Genomic DNA, 18,535 nt, shown 5'->3' with positions numbered 1-18,535 from the left:
CCCAAACTTCCATCTTTAGCCCATTATCAGATCGTTTTCCAGTCCTAATAGCTTGAACTAGTTCTCGCAACAACACAGATGTCATTTCAGGAGACCATTCAACTGGACGCCGGCGAGGCTTGCGGGTTTTCTGCTTGCTTCCCGTAAAGGAGGAAGGTACTTCACAGGGGTCTAGAACACGAATTTCGGATAAATCTTCTGAAAAAAATGTTAGAACTTATCATAGTAACTATAGTGATATTTAACTTACCTTCAATCTCGCAGGAGTGGTTAGAACACTCAGGTTGATGCCCACTTGGTAGTATACATGCAGTATTTTGACTTGCAGTAGTATCCAAGTCTAACTGTATTGATTGAGTCTTATCGCTCAAGGTTTGTGTATTCAAAGGTGAACTACTATTTTAAATTAGTAAACAATTATGATAAGTATGGTGAAAGTGGTAACACACTGGTATTGAGGAGAATGCTCGTCCATTTTGGTATCTGTGAATAAGTTGAAACCTCTTTAGAGAAGGGAGAAGTTTTCACGAATGTTAAGATAAGATAGTTTTTTTTGTACAGGAGACTGAGAGATTTGCACATAATATAGAATTTATTTCATTAGTTTACAAGAAAAAGAAAAAAGCAGATTTATTAGGGTATGGTATTCAAAATTACTCTGCCCTATAGAGTGTTGCCAGGGGTTAAAAAAAATTCTCAATTGAAGGTAAGAGAAACCGTTTCGAAACAGAAGTGCTCCATTTCACCTGTTGCAACCATTTTGAAATGGACCGTTCCTGAACGGTTCCGTTCCCGCCAAACAGAGCCTGAGTACTTTTCCTCATCCTTGCCGTCGCTTCGCCCCGAGCGTTTCTTTCACCCTCATTATAGGCCTTGATGCCTTGGATTCTGGGAGAGATATCTGAGTTCGCTCAGTAGTTCCTGGGGTCTTTGGTGTTGAGGTCTGTTGGGTGTTGCGTGGCGGACTCCGTAATTGCTTCTCGTTTCGTCACCTGATAGTTTCTCACAATACTGTCACTTCAAGCTCTTTATCATGGTTGCATACGAGCCTCTCTCGGTAAAATGTCTGCGGCTTCCTGTCTATCGTCTACTTGCAGGTTTTGCATTCGATTGGGGGGATTGAACATTATGTTTTAGGGGGATCACCCGTGATGTTCTTTGGGCCAGCTCATGTCTTTTATTGGGTTTTAACGGAGTCCTTAGTTCTCGCGATACAAAACGCCCTTGGGTTAGACTGATGACCTTCCCAAGTATCAACTCGTCGTACCGGCCGCATCATCACTCAGGTGGCAGGGTGGTACCCGCCCAGCCCCTCTTCGTTACGTTTTCATTTCTACTGTCAGAATCTTACGATGTTGTTTATCGCCGTCCCCTTGGAGTTTTTGTCCTTGCCGCATTTACGGTGATTCAGTCAGGTGTCTCCTCCTCGCATCTGTGGGGATGGCTTTGACCCTGAAAACTCTTACCCCCTGGTGTGGTTATTGTTGCCGCCTGGGGTGGTGTGGGACAATTGGCTACCAGGCACTCATGTTGTCTGTGTGTCTGGGTGGTTCGGTTGTGGTCTGTGGTTGGTGGCTTCACCCATTGCAAGTGGGGCCTACCTTCTGTTTGTCTGCTTCTGTTCATTCGCCCTTCCCCTTCTTGTAGCGTCAGTTGGGGGTGCCTCTTGCCCGTTATTCAGTCCGTGCCTATTGCCGGACCTGTGGGGCTGGCTTTGGCTGGCTCTGCTTACTCTTTCCCAACTCGGTTGGATTTCAGTTCGCCTGGGTTGGATGGTGTGGCTGGTGCCGGTGGCTTTGGGTGTTGGTGCTGCCTCCTTTGTGGCTCCCAGCTGTGGCTGGTAGGCTCCCCTCGGCTATATGGTGCTGGAGGTTGGGGCTCTCTTCATGTGGCCAAGACCAATGGCTCCCTGGCGGGGCTGGGTTTAAGCTGTCCTGTGGCTATCAGATGGTTGATCTGTCTGAGGGGCTGGAGGGGCTGGATGGGCTCTGTGGCGTCTGGTGTGTGGGGCTTGGAGGGGGCTGATGAGGGGGGGAGAGGCACCTGCGAGCACCGGTCGGGCCTGCGTCAGGTTGGACAAGGTCTAATTAAGTGTTTCCAGTCCAGCTTGGGCTGTTGGACGAAGCTGCTGAGTGCTGTAAGGCTCCCCGATGGACCGGTTGGCTGATGGCCACCTGTGCGGATAGTGGGTTGCGACCACCTGGTTGGACTTGTTTGGGTTCTGCATGCTGGGTGTTGTGAAAGTTTGTTTGGTTTCCTTTGTTTGGCAATGGGCATGGCTGGCGGGGGCAAGGCACCCCGGGTGGGAGATAGGCCCCACTGACCATTTCGGTCTGTCACCACCTCTATGTATTTCCTTTGTTGATGGGTTTTGTTTTTTGGGGGACAGGCAGCGAGTACAGGTCATCCTCACCATTATGCTCTTCGGAGGCACTTGGCAAAGTGGGTTCATAGGGTCGATGGCCTGGCATGCGGATGCGAGATGGGGACATGTTGGTCACCTCCTCTCTGCCATCGTGTCGCCTGTAGTTTATATTTGTAGTTTTGTTGGTTTTCTACTATGGAGGAAGTTTTGCGGGACAGTATTCAGACCAGGCGGTACTGATTTTATATTTTGTTAGACGAGGAACCTGGTTGGGTTGGTCTTTTGCTCGGCTTCGGCTACGCTAAGTGCTGGTTGGCTTCATACCAGAGGGGCTACGGACTTGGACCGGGGCGGGCGCTGGGTTGTTTGATAGTCTTGAAATTAGTTCTCATGCGAGCATGACTCAGGGATGGCAGGTGTGGGACCGTAGACTTAGTTAGCTTAGGATTAGTGGTATACTGGTTAGCGGTATCCCTGTGCCGGTGGGGGCTCATCGTATGCCAGTGTTGGCGGTACTAGTTTAAATAAAATTAGATTGAATTCTAAGTACTTTTCCTACTTATTACTTTAACGAATATAAAACATCTTTACGACCTTTATCTTTATTGCAACGTTATCATTATGCCAAAGAAAGCGCTTTATAACGAAGAGTTAGAGAAAGCTTACGATCGGCATTCCCGATTGAAGACAAAGGTCTTGTACTATCGGTAACGTAGGCAGAGGCCTAGAGCTATTGTAAAACGAAGGAAGAGGAAGGCAGAAAGAGAAGTATCGTTTCCCGTCGCCAAGAACTAACTATCCAAGGAGGGATCGTTATATTAGAAAGCGTCACCTAGTGCAATGCTAAACGATACAAGACGGCATCCTTCAATGCAGACAGGGAAGGAGATATAGACATCAACGATCAAAACCTTAACCTAGGAGGATTCAGCGATGCCCTAGATTACGTCTCAGCAGAACCCTGGAGAGCAGCAAGTCCAGTAACACCAGAGAAAGGATCACCAGTCGATAGCTCTCCTGCAGGAACTCCACGACCTGAGAGAATGTCGGGATCAGCAGTGCCCAGGCCACCGGCCCCAGCGGCTCCGGCACCAGGAACTAGCATACTTGGAATGAGTGAAAATCAGTTTCAGGCATTTCTCACAGCAACACGAAACACAGGACAAGAAAATGTCCAATGACCGAAAGCAAAGGAGCCCAACACATCCGAAGGAGCCGAAGACAAGCTACGAATATTCTTAGCACAATGTGAAGGATATTTTGCCATTAAAGGATATGGAGATCACTATGACGAGATCAAGATTCCATACGTGGAATCTCTCCTCAGAGGACTCGCAGGACAATGGATCATGCCTTTCCAAGATGGAAGGAAGCAGAGGGAATGGGTCACATACGAAGAGTTCAAGGCGACACTCTTCGAACAATTCGGAGATCTCAACCCCAAAAAAACAGCATGACGAAAGCTAGAAAAACTCCAACAAAGGAAATAGATATTCTCAGCATACTAGAACAAATGCTGATTATTGGAATACGAGGCTGAGTTTGATGATGCTACTCTCGACATCATCCTCCTGAGAAACTGCAGCAAGAGACTCTGAGAGGCATGGGGAATATCCAACCTGCGCTATACAACAGCAGAATGATTTGCAAAATGGGCGACCAACAAGGAAAGCAAACTAAACATGGTTCGAAGCAACTCGGAAAATACTATAGCACACCGGGTGGTCCATTTGTCCAGGAATATGGACGGAACCTTCAAACCACAAGCAACTCGAGGAGAAAGTCGAGCATTACCACTAGGCGAGCCAATGGAGTTAGGCAAATCAAGAGCAGGACCTGCTCTGTACCTGTCTAAAGAAGAATACGCCAGAAGAAGGAACGGGAAACTCTACCTAAGGTGCAGAAAAGTAGGACATCGGATACGAGAGTAAAGAAGCCAACCCGACAGCAGATACCAAAGAACTGGAGCTGCTGGGAATAATCATTTCCAAAATCAAAAAAGGAGCAACATTCACGAAATGATCGCAGAAGATTCACCAGCGGAAAACAACAAGGGTCCCCCGTAAACAGTGCTCTGGGAGACCCAAGATGTGGACCTGGGAAACCCATCAAGTTAGCGAACTACTACACAGCACAATACACGCAAAGAGGAGAAGAAGATGGAGATCATGTGATGATCAAAATGAAGATATACAACGAAGAAAACGAAGAAACAACAATATATGCATGCTCGACTCTAGGGCTACCGAAGACTTCATCGACAAAGAAATCTGTGACAAATATGGCCTCCATATCAAACAAGCGAAGAAAGCAAGACAAGTCTACCTAGCAGATGGAAAGCCAAGCGCTATAGGTCCTAAAACCCATACAGCGACAGTACCTATGGATATTAACAGCCATAGGAAAATGGCAACCTTTCAGGTAGCAGATCTTAAGAACCATGAGATAGTCCTAGGGATGCCATGGTTATGAAAGCATAATCCGACGATCGATTGGAACGAGAACAAGATGACCTTTACAAGCGAACTATGTGCGACACGATGTCTCAACAGTTCACCTGTGGTTTACTCAACACCAATACAAGAAGCAGAAGAAGAAACTTTGCATGCAAAGTTCGCCGAGATACGGCAAGATAAGAGAGTCCGGATACAAAGACTGGACCAAGAGGCAAGAGTGCCTACCAAGGGTTCCAAAGGGGCAGCAGTACATGACCTGTATGCCAACGAAGGAATCAAGATACCTGCCAACGGGCAGGCAACAATAGCAACAGGAATTGCCATCGGACTACCAGAAGGCACCTATGGACGAATAGCACCCTGCAGTGATCTAGCAGTCAAACATCGACTCATGACCATGGCAGGAGTGATCGACGTCAACTATAGAGGTGAAATTAAAGTGGTCCTGGCTAATCTGGCTCAAGAGGACTACCAAGTCCAAAAAGGCAATCGGATCGCACAGTTGATAATCGAAAAAATCAACAAAGAAGACCTGCATGAAGTAGATCAACTGGAAGAAACCACAAGGGGAGATAAAGGATTTGGAAGCATGGACCAAAACCAGCCCAATACAACAAAAAGCATTGAGATCAAAGAGATCACAGCACAAGCCTTTGGAAGATACTATCGAAGGAGAGATGTAACAGGAATTCTCAAATGGACATACGAAGACGAAAACGCAGTTCTAGTGAAAATCAACATCAGCATGGAGCTAGCAATCCAGGACAAGAAATACCAAAGCAAAAAGGGATGGAAAGAATTGGTTCCAAAGGAATAGCATCAATTCACAAACCTATTCCAAGAAGAGGAAGCCACGGAGCTACCACCTCAAAAACCAGGAATCGATCACGGAATTCAGGTGGACAAAGATGAAAAAACAGGAAAAACAAAAGAGATTCCCTACAAGAAGTTATACCCACTAGGAGAAGCAGAGCTTGAAGAACTTAGGAAGTACATTGAGCAAAACTTAAAGCGAGGATGGATCAGGGACTCTTTCACGTCAGGAGGATCCCCAATACTATTCGTTAAAAAGAAAGACAGAAAAATGAGACTCTGCGTGGACTACAGAGCTCTCAATTCGATTACCAAGAAAGACCGATATCCACTACCCTTGATTGGAGAAGCACTGGATAGACTGTAGTTAGAAAAATACTTCACCAAACTCGACATCAAGGATGCATACCACAATATTCTCATCAAGGCAGGAGATGAATGGAAGACTACATTCGCCTCATGATACGGAATGTTCGAATACTTGGTTATGCCATTCCGGCTAACCAATGCACAGGCTTCATTCCAGAGATGGATCAACAAGGTACTCAATAAGTACCTTGACATATGTTGTGTCATATACTTGGACAATGTACTCATATACTCGGAAAACATACAACAATACCAAAAGGATATCAGCAATATCATGGCCGCAATACAAGGATCAGGAATGAAGATCAAACCAACAAAGTGCAAATTCCATTAGGAAGAAACGGAATACCTCAGATTTATCATCAATCGAAATGGGGTCAAGGTCGACCCTGTCAAAACAGCAGCCATATGGGATTGGGCCAAACTAAACAACAAAACAGATGTTCAATGCTTTATGGGATTCTGCAATTTTTATCAACAGTTCATAGAGGGATTTAGCAGGCTTGCAAAACCACTCTATAACCTAACAAAGAAAGACAAGAAATGAGAATGGAGAGAGACGGAACAAAAATCATATGATGCGATACGAACGCATCTAACATCAGCACCCATACTGGTTCATTTCAACCCAAACCGAAGGACAATGATCGAAACGGACGCCTTAAAATATGTGTACTCAGGCATACTATCGCAACAATATGACGACGGAAAATAGAGGCCAGTGTCTTACCGATCCAAGACAATGACCCCCGCAGAATGCAACTACAATGTTGCAAACAAAGAACTATTAGCGATAGTTCAAGCATTAAAGGAATGGAGGAGATACGTTTTAAACAACGACCATCCCGTCCGAGTTCTAACCGACCACAAGAACTTGGTCCCGTTCATAACTACGAAAGAACTGAACGACCGCCAGATAAGATGGATGGAACACCTCAGCAAATACAACTTCAAAATTGAATACTGACCAGGCAAAGAGAGTGGAAAGCCAGATGCTCTCATAAGAATTGCGAGCGACAAACCACAAACAAAAGAAGATGAAAGAATCAAACAAAAAACACGAACATTATTACCAAAAACCTACTTCGAGGCAATGGAGGTTATCCAATTCACATCAACGGAGGAAAAGGAAATTGAGAACATAAACGAGAAAGACAAAACAATTCAGGCAATAAGAGAAGCATTGAAAGAAGAAAAAAAGGAGATGAAAGGAATTGCTCTGGGTTTATACCAATGGAAGGATGGAAGTATATGGTACGAAGGAAAACAATGGATCCCGAAAGAGGAAGAGATAAGGACAGACATCGTACGACAACACCATGATATCTGAATGGCAGGACACGGCAGAACAGCTAAAATCATGGAATTCATCACAAGGTCATTCTATTGGCCAGGACTACGCGAAGATGTCAAATGATATATCAAAAACTGCGACATATGCCAATGCACCAAAACAGCTAAACACGCATCATATGGATTACTGAAATCAAATGAAGTCCCCGAACAGCCATGGGAAACAATTACTATAGACTTCATCACAGACCTACCAGTATCAGAAAATTGCGATAGCATCCTGGTCGTGGTAGATCGTCTGACCAAAATGAGTCATTTCATTCTGGTCAGAAAAGATATCAACACGAGGGATTTTATACAGATATTTTTGCAAGAGGTCTTCCGACTTCACGGCCTCCCGAAAAATATCATTACAGATCGAGGAACACTATTCACATCGGGACCATGGAAGAAAGTAACTGGAGAAATGGGGATACAAAACAGGATGAGCACAGCATTCCACCCACAGATGGATGGACAAACGGAATGGGTAAATGCGATACTCGAACAATATTGAAGGGCCTATGTCAATTATCAACAAGATGATTGGTACAAGCTGTTATCTATGGCCGAATTCGCATACAACAATGGAAAACAAGAAACAATCGGTACGACACCATTCTTCGTGAATTATGAACAACATCCACGAAGTCAAACCACATATCATACGATTAATGATGTGATACCGGATAAAACTGATATGGGAAAACTACACGATACATTACAATATGAAATGAGTCAAACACGTACAAGATACCATCTCAACCTTCCACCAGCGATACCCAGGCAAGTCCGGCCCAGGTGATGATCACGTTCAACCAAGGTAAAGGAGAAGGAAAGGCTCCCACACCGTTGCAACAACACGAGGGCTGGGGCGATAGCCCCTGCCAAACCACACCCACTAGCCCTGAATACTCATTCATGGGACCAGCCGATGAAGAACTCAAGGAAAGGGAAAAACAAACACAGCATAACACCATGTCATGGACGGTATGCAACAACGATGGATGTCCCACACACTACGGGGATAAGGAAGGCTCAAGATGGTTCCCAAAGGAATGTCGAAAGTGGGGCCCACACCTGGACCACATCCTGAATCATTGGCAACAATGCTTCAGAAATGGGTACAGGATGCACCAGGCACAGAAAATATCTGCGGGATTCTATTTGCAGAAGGATGAAAGCAGGAAAGAGTTGGAAAGAGAAGATGCCAGAAAGGCATAGGCCGCGAGAACACGGTCTAAGGAGGGAGGGGCCCAAAACTCCTTCGCAGACATGGAACCGGACATCAGGAGCCTACACAGGCAGATCTGGGGACTCCAAGAACAACTTGGCCAAGCCGAGGCCACAATTTCAGCAAACAACAAAACGATAGCAGAGCTAAGACAGCTGAACGATAATCAGCAGTACACGATCGAGATAGTGAATGTGACCCTAGAATAGGTAAGTGTCAGATAGAGGATGGCAGAAGAAAAGTTCCACAAGCAGAGACGGACCATGCGCTTGGCAGGACGGGAACTATTGAAACTGTGAGAAAAAGCCTGATGGGACTCAGGCTTAGGAGGGAAGCTAATGTCAGAACGTGGCTTGGCATGAAAGAGGTTTTCACGTGACGCATGGTTATGAGTCACAGGTATGTTATTGTTTTACACATATGACTCATTCGGGTCATATGATTTGTTATGTGTGGGATTTGTGATGCTTTCGCACCTGGCTCAAATATGAGTCATGGGACGTGCGCCTGATAAGTATACCTTGCAAGTGTGCCTTGCGGGTAAGCCTTGCGCATATGATTTATGTTTCGCTCATGACCTCATTATGAGGTCATGGGTTTCGCGCATATGACTCAGTCGAGTCACATGACTTGTTTATTATGTTCTGATTTGGTTTCGCACATGTGACCACTTTAGGTCACATGACTACGGGTGGGAAGAATACTATATAAGGAGGCCGAGGAGGCCGAGGAGGATAGGTTCTTCACGCTTTGTTCTAAGTACTTTTCCTACTTATTACTTTAACGAATATAAAACATCTTTACGACCTTTATCTTTATTGCAACGTTATTGTTACGCCAAGGAAACCGCTTTATGAAGAAGAGTTAGAGAAAGCTTACGATAGGCGTTCCTGATAGAAGACAAAGGTTTTGTACTATCGGGAACGTAGGCAGAGGCCTAGAGCTATCGTAAAATGAAGGAAGAGGAAGACAGAAAGAGGAGTATTGTTCCCCGTCGCCAAGAACTAACTATCCAAGGAGGGATCATTACGATTGGAGGACTGTAGCCTGAGACTCTTAGAACGAGCTGTTCTCAAAGACCTAGCAGCCACAATCCAGAATCTGGCAGGAGAGGTGACACTGGACTCTAGAGAAAGCACCATAAGGAGAACATTAAGGAAGTTAAAATTTGAAGTTTTCTGGGTAAAGAGGAAGTTTTGGTTAAGCAAGAAGGCTATAATGAAGAGGAGAAGATGGTGTTTAAAGAAGAGGAAATAGAAGAAAGAAGATTGTAGGAAGATTATCTGGTGTGATAAGATTCGAATTGAAGTTGGTTTAAGATCAGGACTATTACATATACGCCTCGGTTATGGAACTTCTCTTTGGCCCCACTATATCCAGCTAACATTTCACTCCAGACAATTTGGTATATGCCTTTAGGCTACTTATTCCTATAGAAGTCGTACCCCACTCATATTCTTTCATCGCCATAGGCCTGAGGAGTATGAAAGAGAGATCGAGGTAGTTTTAATGCTACTCAATATAGAAGTGAGGTTCCGATACCACATCTTATTCTATATTGGGAGAGGCTTCAGGAAAAGCCTCGTGGGCTACACTTCATGCAAGATAGTGCTGGACCACACTGAGCAAAGAAAATTGCCCACTTTCTTACTCAAAGTAGGATACAGATATTATCTTGGCCAGCCTCATCACCTGATCTCAAGCTCATTGAAAATGCCTGGTTCCTGCTTGAGTAAAGGCTATAGAAGCGATTCAGGCAACAATACTCTCACCCCCAAACTGAAGAGGAGCTCAGCCAAGCCATGCAGGACAAGTGGGAACAAATCTCACAGAGTCTACTTGATCGCTGAATTGACTCAATACCAGAGCAAATTAGGGAGACTTTATACACAAATGGGGGACATACAAAGTGATAATGGAATTACTGGCTTTCCTTCTTTCATTTTACATATCTCTTAAAATCTTATTTTCTTTCTGATTTTGCATTCACAATCTTTCATTTGAATTGAATTGTCTGTACTGTGGGGAGGTGCCAAGACTTTCTATCTAGTATTTTGTACATATCAATCTCAGTTATGTCCTGTGGCTATAATACGACGAAATTAAAGGTGTAAGAATAGCACTGTATATGTTGCTGCTATCCATCCGACCAGATCCCGTTTGCAGGATATCTGGAAGCGAATCTTCGGCTATGTCTTCAAAGTGGAACATTGTAAATCCATCAACTACTCAGAGAGTTACTAGACTTCGAAGATGTTATATCTTGGGTATGGGCTGAAGGTAATGGGACGTTTTCGTACCAGGAGATAGTATCAAATGATAAAGGTTCTCAATGAGAAACTAATACATTTGTACCAACCCTACGATAACCAGAAGAGTCTAGAACTCCCAGAAGCACTACCACCAAAGCCAATAGACTTCACGGAGTGTTACCACTGGGTTCAGGAATACACTAAGGTTGTGGGAATGATTCTCAATACTAGAATGGCAATTGAAACCCTGTTACCCAGAGTAACCATGAGTTGCCTACTGAGGGATTATCTGTTAACCCGGTAGAATAGGAAGTACTCCAGAAGAAATCCATGCGTTGGATATAGAGTTATGGAGGTTTAAAGTGAGGCAACCTAAGAAGATTACAATCACGACTATCTCCACAGATACAACCCACAGATGAAACTAATTATTTCATCAATAACAGAGACAATTGGTGCCAACTCAGTTCAACTTGAAAACTAGGCCATAAGTCTAAAGACTCTAATAATCAGATAATTACTACTGGGAATACCATAGCTCCTAGTTAGCAATATCGTAATTATTGAAGAGGGTGTAATGATTTTCAGGGTCTCCAAGTATTTGCACCTTTGAAGTACACTCAACGTTGCTAGTTATAACCAGAGGTACCTAGTTGTATAATAAATAGATGTGATCCATGAACACTCATACGTTAAATATAAATATTGAAGTGCCTCCCAAGCTTTTAGACATTATCAAGCAACGGAGAACAGACCTTAACAATATAATATTGTCTTCACGATTCTGCTCTACTTCACCTACTTTACTTCACTCTTAGTAGTCATAAATGAAACAAGTGTAATTCGAGCATTCTTAGACAATCTTCGTCTACAGAAACGAATCTTAGTTGGCCTAGACAACTCTGAAGTCTATCAGGTTGTCTCCACCTAACAAGGGAGAAAGCAAAAATCCAACTATGCTGATGCTAAGTGAGGCTAGAGTAAAAGCAAGGTAGAAACAAAAATCAACATCATGAGAAGTTAGGAGAAGGGGAGGAAGGCTGCAAGATGGTAGATCCCAAGAGAGAAGGCAAGAACAATGTCCTAATATGATAGGAGAATGGAAAGTGATTGCCTAGTCCTCCTCGAAGGGAGGAACCAGATGCAAAAAGTCATGATAAAACTTGTAGTGTTGATGTCTTCCCAAATAGGAAATAAATTCCAACCACTGGAGGTGTAGTGGAGACAGTCAATAAGTAGTAATGAGGAGCGACTAGTAGTATATGAAATCTACTAAAGTATATTCAAATTCCCTTCTACCCTTACAATCAACTACCTCTTTCATATCACGAACTTACTAAGTAGAGCCATAAGCTTAACAATATTAATTTTTACTATTTTGTTCCTTCAACTCTACTCCTGAAATTTTGAGAGTTTTATCTATCTTTATCTTGAGAATATATTTTCAGTACAGTCACACTCCTGGGATCCATCTTCCTACATGAAACCCCCGTTACAGTACTACATCTACATATTCTATTACAGTACCCCGTACCTTGCATTTCTCTTACTAATCATCAAAGCTCTGTTTCTTTATTGATTTCTATTTTTTTTATTTTTTTTATTACACCTTTGTTTATGCTATACTTGCATTTAAAATACCACTTTGACTATGGCTGGCAAGATTTTTGTTTCCCGTTCGCAAGCTTTCATGTCACCAGTGATGATAATGGAATAATGATCTGATTCGATCGGACACGAAGTCTTTATATAGTACATAATCAGAAAGATAGATAGATATCATACTCGTGGAAATAAATAATCCCAATCCATTTCCCAAGTTTAACCCGTGACGTAAGGAAAAAATAAAATAAGGGCAGCACCTGTTCTGAAAACCTTTCCAGACACATCATAATTTGCCCCAACCGACCAAGCGAGCCTAGTATTTCACCCATTGTAATGAAAAGTGTCCGGGGAAGAAACAAAGGAAAACCAAGACAACGGAAAAAAGCTAGGGTATCGTTACATGAAGAGTAGAGGGGAGGTCGAAAAAAAATCAAAACACAAAATCAATCACATCATCTCACTCTCCTCATGCCTGGCCCAGAAGAGATATTTAATTGACGGAAGCCGCCCATGTTAACCCGAATATGGGCTTTTTAAGAGCCAAGGAATAGAGAAACAAGAAAAAAAATCAAAAGTGATATTATATGCTCGCTGAAAACAATATTCGTGAAAATCGTATGTCGTTTTCCACTGCCTTGGCCAATGTTGTATTTTTTTCTTTTTTATATATTTCTGATATCTGATCCCAGAGCTCTCACCTCCCGACCATTTCTCCGGGCTCATGACTGAATGCACAAACCCTATTATTCGGGCCCCAGAGAATAAGCTCCACCTTCCTCAGTTCCAGAAATTGTTGTTCAAAACTCATCAGCATCTGTGAGTTTCTCGACAAGATGCATTGACAGAATCCTGCAATAAGGTTAGCGCTTGGGCTAGGAGCAAAAGGGTCAATAGGAAGACCGACATAACAAGTAGACCAATTGTGACGATGATTAGTAGCGCGAACCCAAACCAACCTAATACCATTGCTGTTACTCCGACTCCTGTTGATACCGAACCGTTTTCCAAATTTTCTGCTATCGTCGCCGCAGCTACACTCGCCGTGTGCTGCCACAAGACTGATACGAGGACGAAGATGGCGGCAACAAAGATAACAGCGAGCGCAATCTGGGAGACAGCACGACTGGGGAGACGTCTCCTTTCGGGGCCTCCCTCGAATTCTTCCTCGTAACCGGGGAAAGTAGCTAGCAAGAGTAAGGTAACAGCCGCGAGAATGATAGCGATGATCCTATAACCGATCAGTACATATGCATCTCCTTTGTCTGTAGATGGGCCACCCACAAGAGGTAGGGGAAGACAATGCTTTCCCGGAAAGTCTGGGCTACCCAGATAAGATTCAAAGGATCTTGGTCCACTGAAACCTGAGCGGCAAGTGAAGACGCATTTGCACTGCACAGCCAAGATCCAGCGTCAGGATTAATGCAAATACCGAAATATCTAATCCCAAATGTTAGCCGCCGTCGCAGACTCCTAAAGAGGCTTGATATTCACCCTACTCGAGCCTCTAGCGCTGCGTCGCCAACAATGTTCCCAATGGCGCGGGTGGCACCTGGATCAACCTGTGCTGGATCAAATTCGGGCGCCGTCTTGTCATACCACAGGTTTATCAGGAATATCGAGGGGATTAATGGGCTCGAGGAAGAACATCCTGCCAGTAACAATGCTGCACGCACGTCAGCTCGGCAGTTCCGTTGCAAAGAACTGTATTCCAGTTCCGAAAGGTGTCTGCTATCGGACATTTTGCGACTTACACAGCAGGATTATAGCAATCAAGATTAGTACCATTAGAACATGGTGGTATGCGAGGAAAGGAACAAGCCCTAGACAGTCGTTAGACTTACTCCAAGCCGCGGAATGTCATTCCTGCAGGGAAGAAGCGTAATTGGCGTTCGGATATGTTGCAACGTACTTTCAAAGCCAAACACAAATCTAATCCTCCGTTCCAACATCGTATGTTCTTCGACTACCCACCGACGTCAAGAATGATGGAATGCACGGCGAAGGAATTCCTCAAAAGACTGTTGGAATTGTTGAAAAGGACAGCCCCCGGAATTTGACGAGTGATGGGGGGGTGAGAGGGTAAGTGTCGTCAAATTGTGTGCAAGATGGTTAAAGACCAAGGATTGTATTTTCTCTTGCCAGAAATGTGTAGGTTCGAGCGTGGTATGAGACTGATTGCGAGATGGATTGAGTGGGAGGTGTGGAAGAGTTGGGAGGGTGTTGAAAGTGACGAAAAGAGGAGGTTGGAGGGTGATAGGACGGTCTGTTCGATTTAGGGAATCCAGCAAAACGGGAGGGTGGGGATCAGCCATAAACACGATGGTTGCTACAGCAATGCGACGCTGCCCCAGCCAATCAACCGGCCACGTCACTCCCCAAGAATTGACACCAGCCACCTCGAGGACAGGGAAACCAGCCACCCAAGAGGGAAAGTGACGGCAAAGCACCAAAAAGCGCCCTTGATCTTCATGGTTCCCGGGCGCCTCTATCATCTATCTTGCCCCTATCCAGATTTCGCCTACGGTACTCGAGTACTCGTACAGTACCAGTACACTTGCGGGGAGTGCCAAGGACTGGGCTTTGCTGCAAAGTACCGGTATTTTAGTCTCTATGAATTGGGGCAAAACAATATCGACACGAGCAGGGACATTTCGAGAAGATTCAAGGAACCCCAGGGTACCCCGTCTTAGAATTCTTTCTCTTGCCAAAGTCTAGCATAACTCCTGGGGAGGCGGTGCTGTCCTACAACTTGATTACTGCTCCCCAGGGTTGTGGGGTGATGGCATAGCCAAAATTTGAAAGAAAAACCACGTATTCTGCAGCACTTGTCTTCAGAAAAAGGGGTCAGCTCGGCATCATTTGGCGTCGCCAGTCCTTTTGGCTCCGGACGCTGTATTGGGTGAGAGCGGCTAATGACGATATCTGTACCATAACGTTTTCCATACTAGCACTCGTATCACAAAAGATGCTGTGGTGATGTGGTTTATATGAGTTTGGAATGTGAGACACCGCTGGGCAGTGGTCGTGGGTCGGAGCCATAGCGATCACTGCATCGGGATCGAATCATCAATCGCAGAAGACTTCTAGAAGCTCTATGCCCATTGCGAACGCTGGAATCATGGTTCGGTGATACAGGAACCTGAGCAGTGATTGATCCACCTTCGGCAGAACACAATCGTAGTCTAATTAAAATAAAACTAAAAATTCCGAGCGAAAGCTTGTTTGTTCATTCTCGACCAGATTTTAACTTACATAAGCAAGACACCCCTCCATGCATGTCGTCCAATTTCCCCATTTTTCCTTGGCCCACGAAAGTTTTCCTCCACTATCCATCCTACCGTCTGAACCCCCATCAAAATAAATATAATGTTCTATGCCAGAGCTGTCTCTCGCCTCTGGCGGGCCCCTTCCGCTAGAGTTTTCCTCTCGCTTTCAATTTCTACCCCCAGGTCTCAATCCTCGGCTTTCCTCCGACCTGCTTCGGTAGCACAGCATCCTCGTCTTGCCAGTCGGTTTTCTACCACTAATTCTCGTTTCGAGAAATTGGGGCAAGGTATGGACTGCAATTGGGCTTGGGTCCAGTAACTTCCTGGACAGAACTATCTCACTTACTCAAATCACAGTTGACGAGGAATTGGCGCTAAAACTCCTGACCGAGATTGACCTTGAAAAATCAAAAGATGAGGCGGAGTACCCATTGAGTGTAAAGGAATATTTGGAGACTGGCCAATTTGAGGTGTCCTTTTCCCTCTATTCCGCATGAGCTTTTGAGTCTAACAACCCCCCCCACAGATTATCGATAAGCCAGGCCAGGAGGAAGTCCAGCTTGTCCGCAGGTTCGGAGATGAGATGTGAGTTTTCCCCACCTCCGCCTTATATTCGGGGAGTGATCCTTATTGAATATGCATCAGTATCCGTGTTGAATTCTCCATTTCGGATCTCAATGCTCTTGCGAACGAAGGATTGAATAATGATATTCTCTACGACGGACAGCCAGGAGAGGGTGACCACAACGCTTTGTCTTCACAATCCGGGGGTGTACAATCCAAGGCTGCCCAAGGCGAAGGAAGAGCCCTAGCAGCCAACGATACGGACAGCGACGAATACGACGATGATCCCGAGCCAGGTTTCCCCGCTCGAGTAAATGTTACGATCGAGAAGGTCAATCTCACAATTTCTTTTGAGCTAGGTTACGCTTACTAACTTTTCTGACAGCCAAACTCGGGCGCACTCCAAATTGAGGCCATTGCTCAGGATGGAATGATTGTCATTGACAATGTATTTTACCACAAGTCCGCAAAACTTGCCACGGCTCAAACTGCTGAGGCCGATTGGGAGAGGAGGGGTATCTATGCTGGACCTCCGTTTGGTAACTTGGATGAGGATCTGCAAGTCCTGCTGGAGAGATATCTTGATGAGAGAGGAATCAACACCGCTTTGGCACTCTTTGTTCCCGACTACATTGACTACAAAGAGCAGAGGGAATATATTCAGTGGCTGGAGAGTAAGTTTGGTTTATTCCAGGAAATGTTATACACGACTGGGAACTAACACGCCCCTGTAGGTGTCCACAATTTCGTTTCGAAATAAGGGTTTTCCTTTTGTTCCCGCCTGGCTTTCCAAACCTAATTGTATAGTAGCCACTGCAAAGTGATGAGAAAATGTTTCACTTGTTACTCCTCTCCGTGCCCGTGATCGGGAAAATAGAACAGAATACTTTAATTTGTGGCAAAAATATGATCAGACCAGTATCGTTTGTTGAACGGGGATGATTAACATGAGGGTAACTCCATACTAAGGGCACAATGGGTATCTAGGGAATGAAGGGTCCTAAACAGTTTCTTCGTTGGTCACTCTTGGACCGATGCCTAAGGAAAGCCCTCTGGCCAGATTTGCCCAATTGAGGCCTCCAAGCTCCGGCTCATTCTGATAGCGAGCAGATTTCGCAGCCGCCAAAGCGTCGTCCAGTTGCCCCTGATGCAAATGCTTAATTATCAAAGTATCCTGTGCAGCCGGGAGATTGGAGTGGCGAATGTGATCCTCAAACATCTGTTGCTCTCTGGGGGTGAATGGCAAGCCGATTAGTTTTAAAGAATTGGCCTCTTTGCGAACTGTGAGGCAATGATCGATAAGACTAGTGAACAGCTCATGCTGTAAAGATTCCGGAACTGTTCGTTGGTAGAGAAAGGCTGATTCAATAGAGGTAGCGCTGAGAGCGGTGAAGTAATCCCTTATTGAGTCGTCTGTGTTCAGTTTTGTCTGCGTCGCTTGAACGAAAGTGGTAGCAAGCCTTGGACCCAGTGTAGGCCCAGCATGACGGATGAGGGCAGAAAGTATCTTGTGAGGATTGATGGGCGTAACGGCAGGCTCAGCCAAGCGCATAATAGCTTCCTAGAGAGCAATTGTGAGAGCCAAACATTTGTGGTGGGTGGGGGAGGAGCATACCTCGAACCGGAAATTATCCAAAGCCCAGAGACCATCCATCAGACTACAAAAGTTTGGCTGAACCAGAGCCTTCTGAGCGTAGCTTCCAGCGTCATCATTGTCAGGGTGTGCGTGATCGAAATCCTTTTTGAGGTAGTATATGAAAGAGTCTCTCTTCAGTTTATCTAATTCTTCCTTCTCCATGATGACGGTGACAAGTGTTCGTAAGGCGACAACGTTCTTTGGTGGGTAAAGTCGGTCAACTGAAGGGTTAACGTGTTATTATCATTATCGCAGTGATTGAGGAATTGGCTCCAAATGGAAAACTAAGGACTGGATAATTACCATCCTCGATACGAGCTATCTCCCTGAGAACATAATCAAAGAACAGACACCCGTCAAGCGAACTCCGATGCCGCATAATTTGACCAGTACGATCCCTGGTATATGGGAATTTCCTATCGTCGGGAAAGATGGAGCGGTAAATAGCAAGGGAGCTTCGGTCAAGATCCATGATAGAGCCTCTGGATTATGGGAGTTGAGAATTCTGTGGGGATCAATGAATTCACAAAGGAGGGATGGAGGGAGTACCAAAGTGTGAATGGGAATGGACTCTCATGAAAATGATGAGTAAGCTTTCAAAGTGAAAACAAGCTTTCTGGAAGCCAAGGATTTTCCAGCTTGG

At 44.9% G+C, this 18,535-nt stretch overlaps 3 protein-coding genes; 1 reads left to right on the top strand and 2 right to left on the bottom strand.

Moving 5' to 3' along the window:
* Positions 1-12,613: 12,613 nt before the first annotated feature.
* GSTUM_00003798001 (uncharacterized protein) lies at positions 12,614-14,736 on the bottom strand. XM_002837547.2 has 5 exons: positions 14,336-14,736; positions 13,918-14,246; positions 13,708-13,863; positions 13,331-13,654; positions 12,614-13,275 (listed from the first exon to the last, which is right to left on the bottom strand). The coding sequence occupies exons 2-5, from the start codon at positions 14,163-14,165 to the stop codon at positions 13,224-13,226; spliced, it is 780 nt and encodes a 259-aa protein (XP_002837593.1). The 5' UTR covers positions 14,166-14,246; positions 14,336-14,736; the 3' UTR covers positions 12,614-13,223.
* Positions 14,737-15,792: 1,056 nt separating this feature from the next.
* On the top strand, positions 15,793-17,107 carry GSTUM_00003797001 (uncharacterized protein; the record flags this gene model as incomplete). XM_002837546.2 has 6 exons in its annotated part: positions 15,793-15,979; positions 16,050-16,162; positions 16,219-16,277; positions 16,338-16,587; positions 16,642-16,930; positions 16,991-17,107. The coding sequence occupies 6 exons, from the start codon at positions 15,793-15,795 to the stop codon at positions 17,014-17,016; spliced, it is 924 nt and encodes a 307-aa protein (XP_002837592.1). The 3' UTR covers positions 17,017-17,107.
* Positions 17,108-17,256: 149 nt separating this feature from the next.
* Positions 17,257-18,426, bottom strand: GSTUM_00003796001 (uncharacterized protein; the record flags this gene model as incomplete). XM_002837545.2 has 3 exons in its annotated part: positions 18,196-18,426; positions 17,872-18,113; positions 17,257-17,817 (listed from the first exon to the last, which is right to left on the bottom strand). Exons 1-3 carry the CDS (start codon positions 18,362-18,364, stop codon positions 17,257-17,259), a joined length of 972 nt encoding a protein of 323 aa, XP_002837591.1. The 5' UTR covers positions 18,365-18,426.
* Positions 18,427-18,535: the final 109 nt, after the last annotated feature.

Source organism: Tuber melanosporum (genome assembly GCF_000151645.1).
Source record: "Tuber melanosporum whole genome shotgun sequence assembly, scaffold_190, strain Mel28".
Taxonomy (NCBI): domain Eukaryota; kingdom Fungi; phylum Ascomycota; class Pezizomycetes; order Pezizales; family Tuberaceae; genus Tuber; species Tuber melanosporum.
This window is presented reverse-complemented; position numbering and strand designations above follow the sequence as displayed.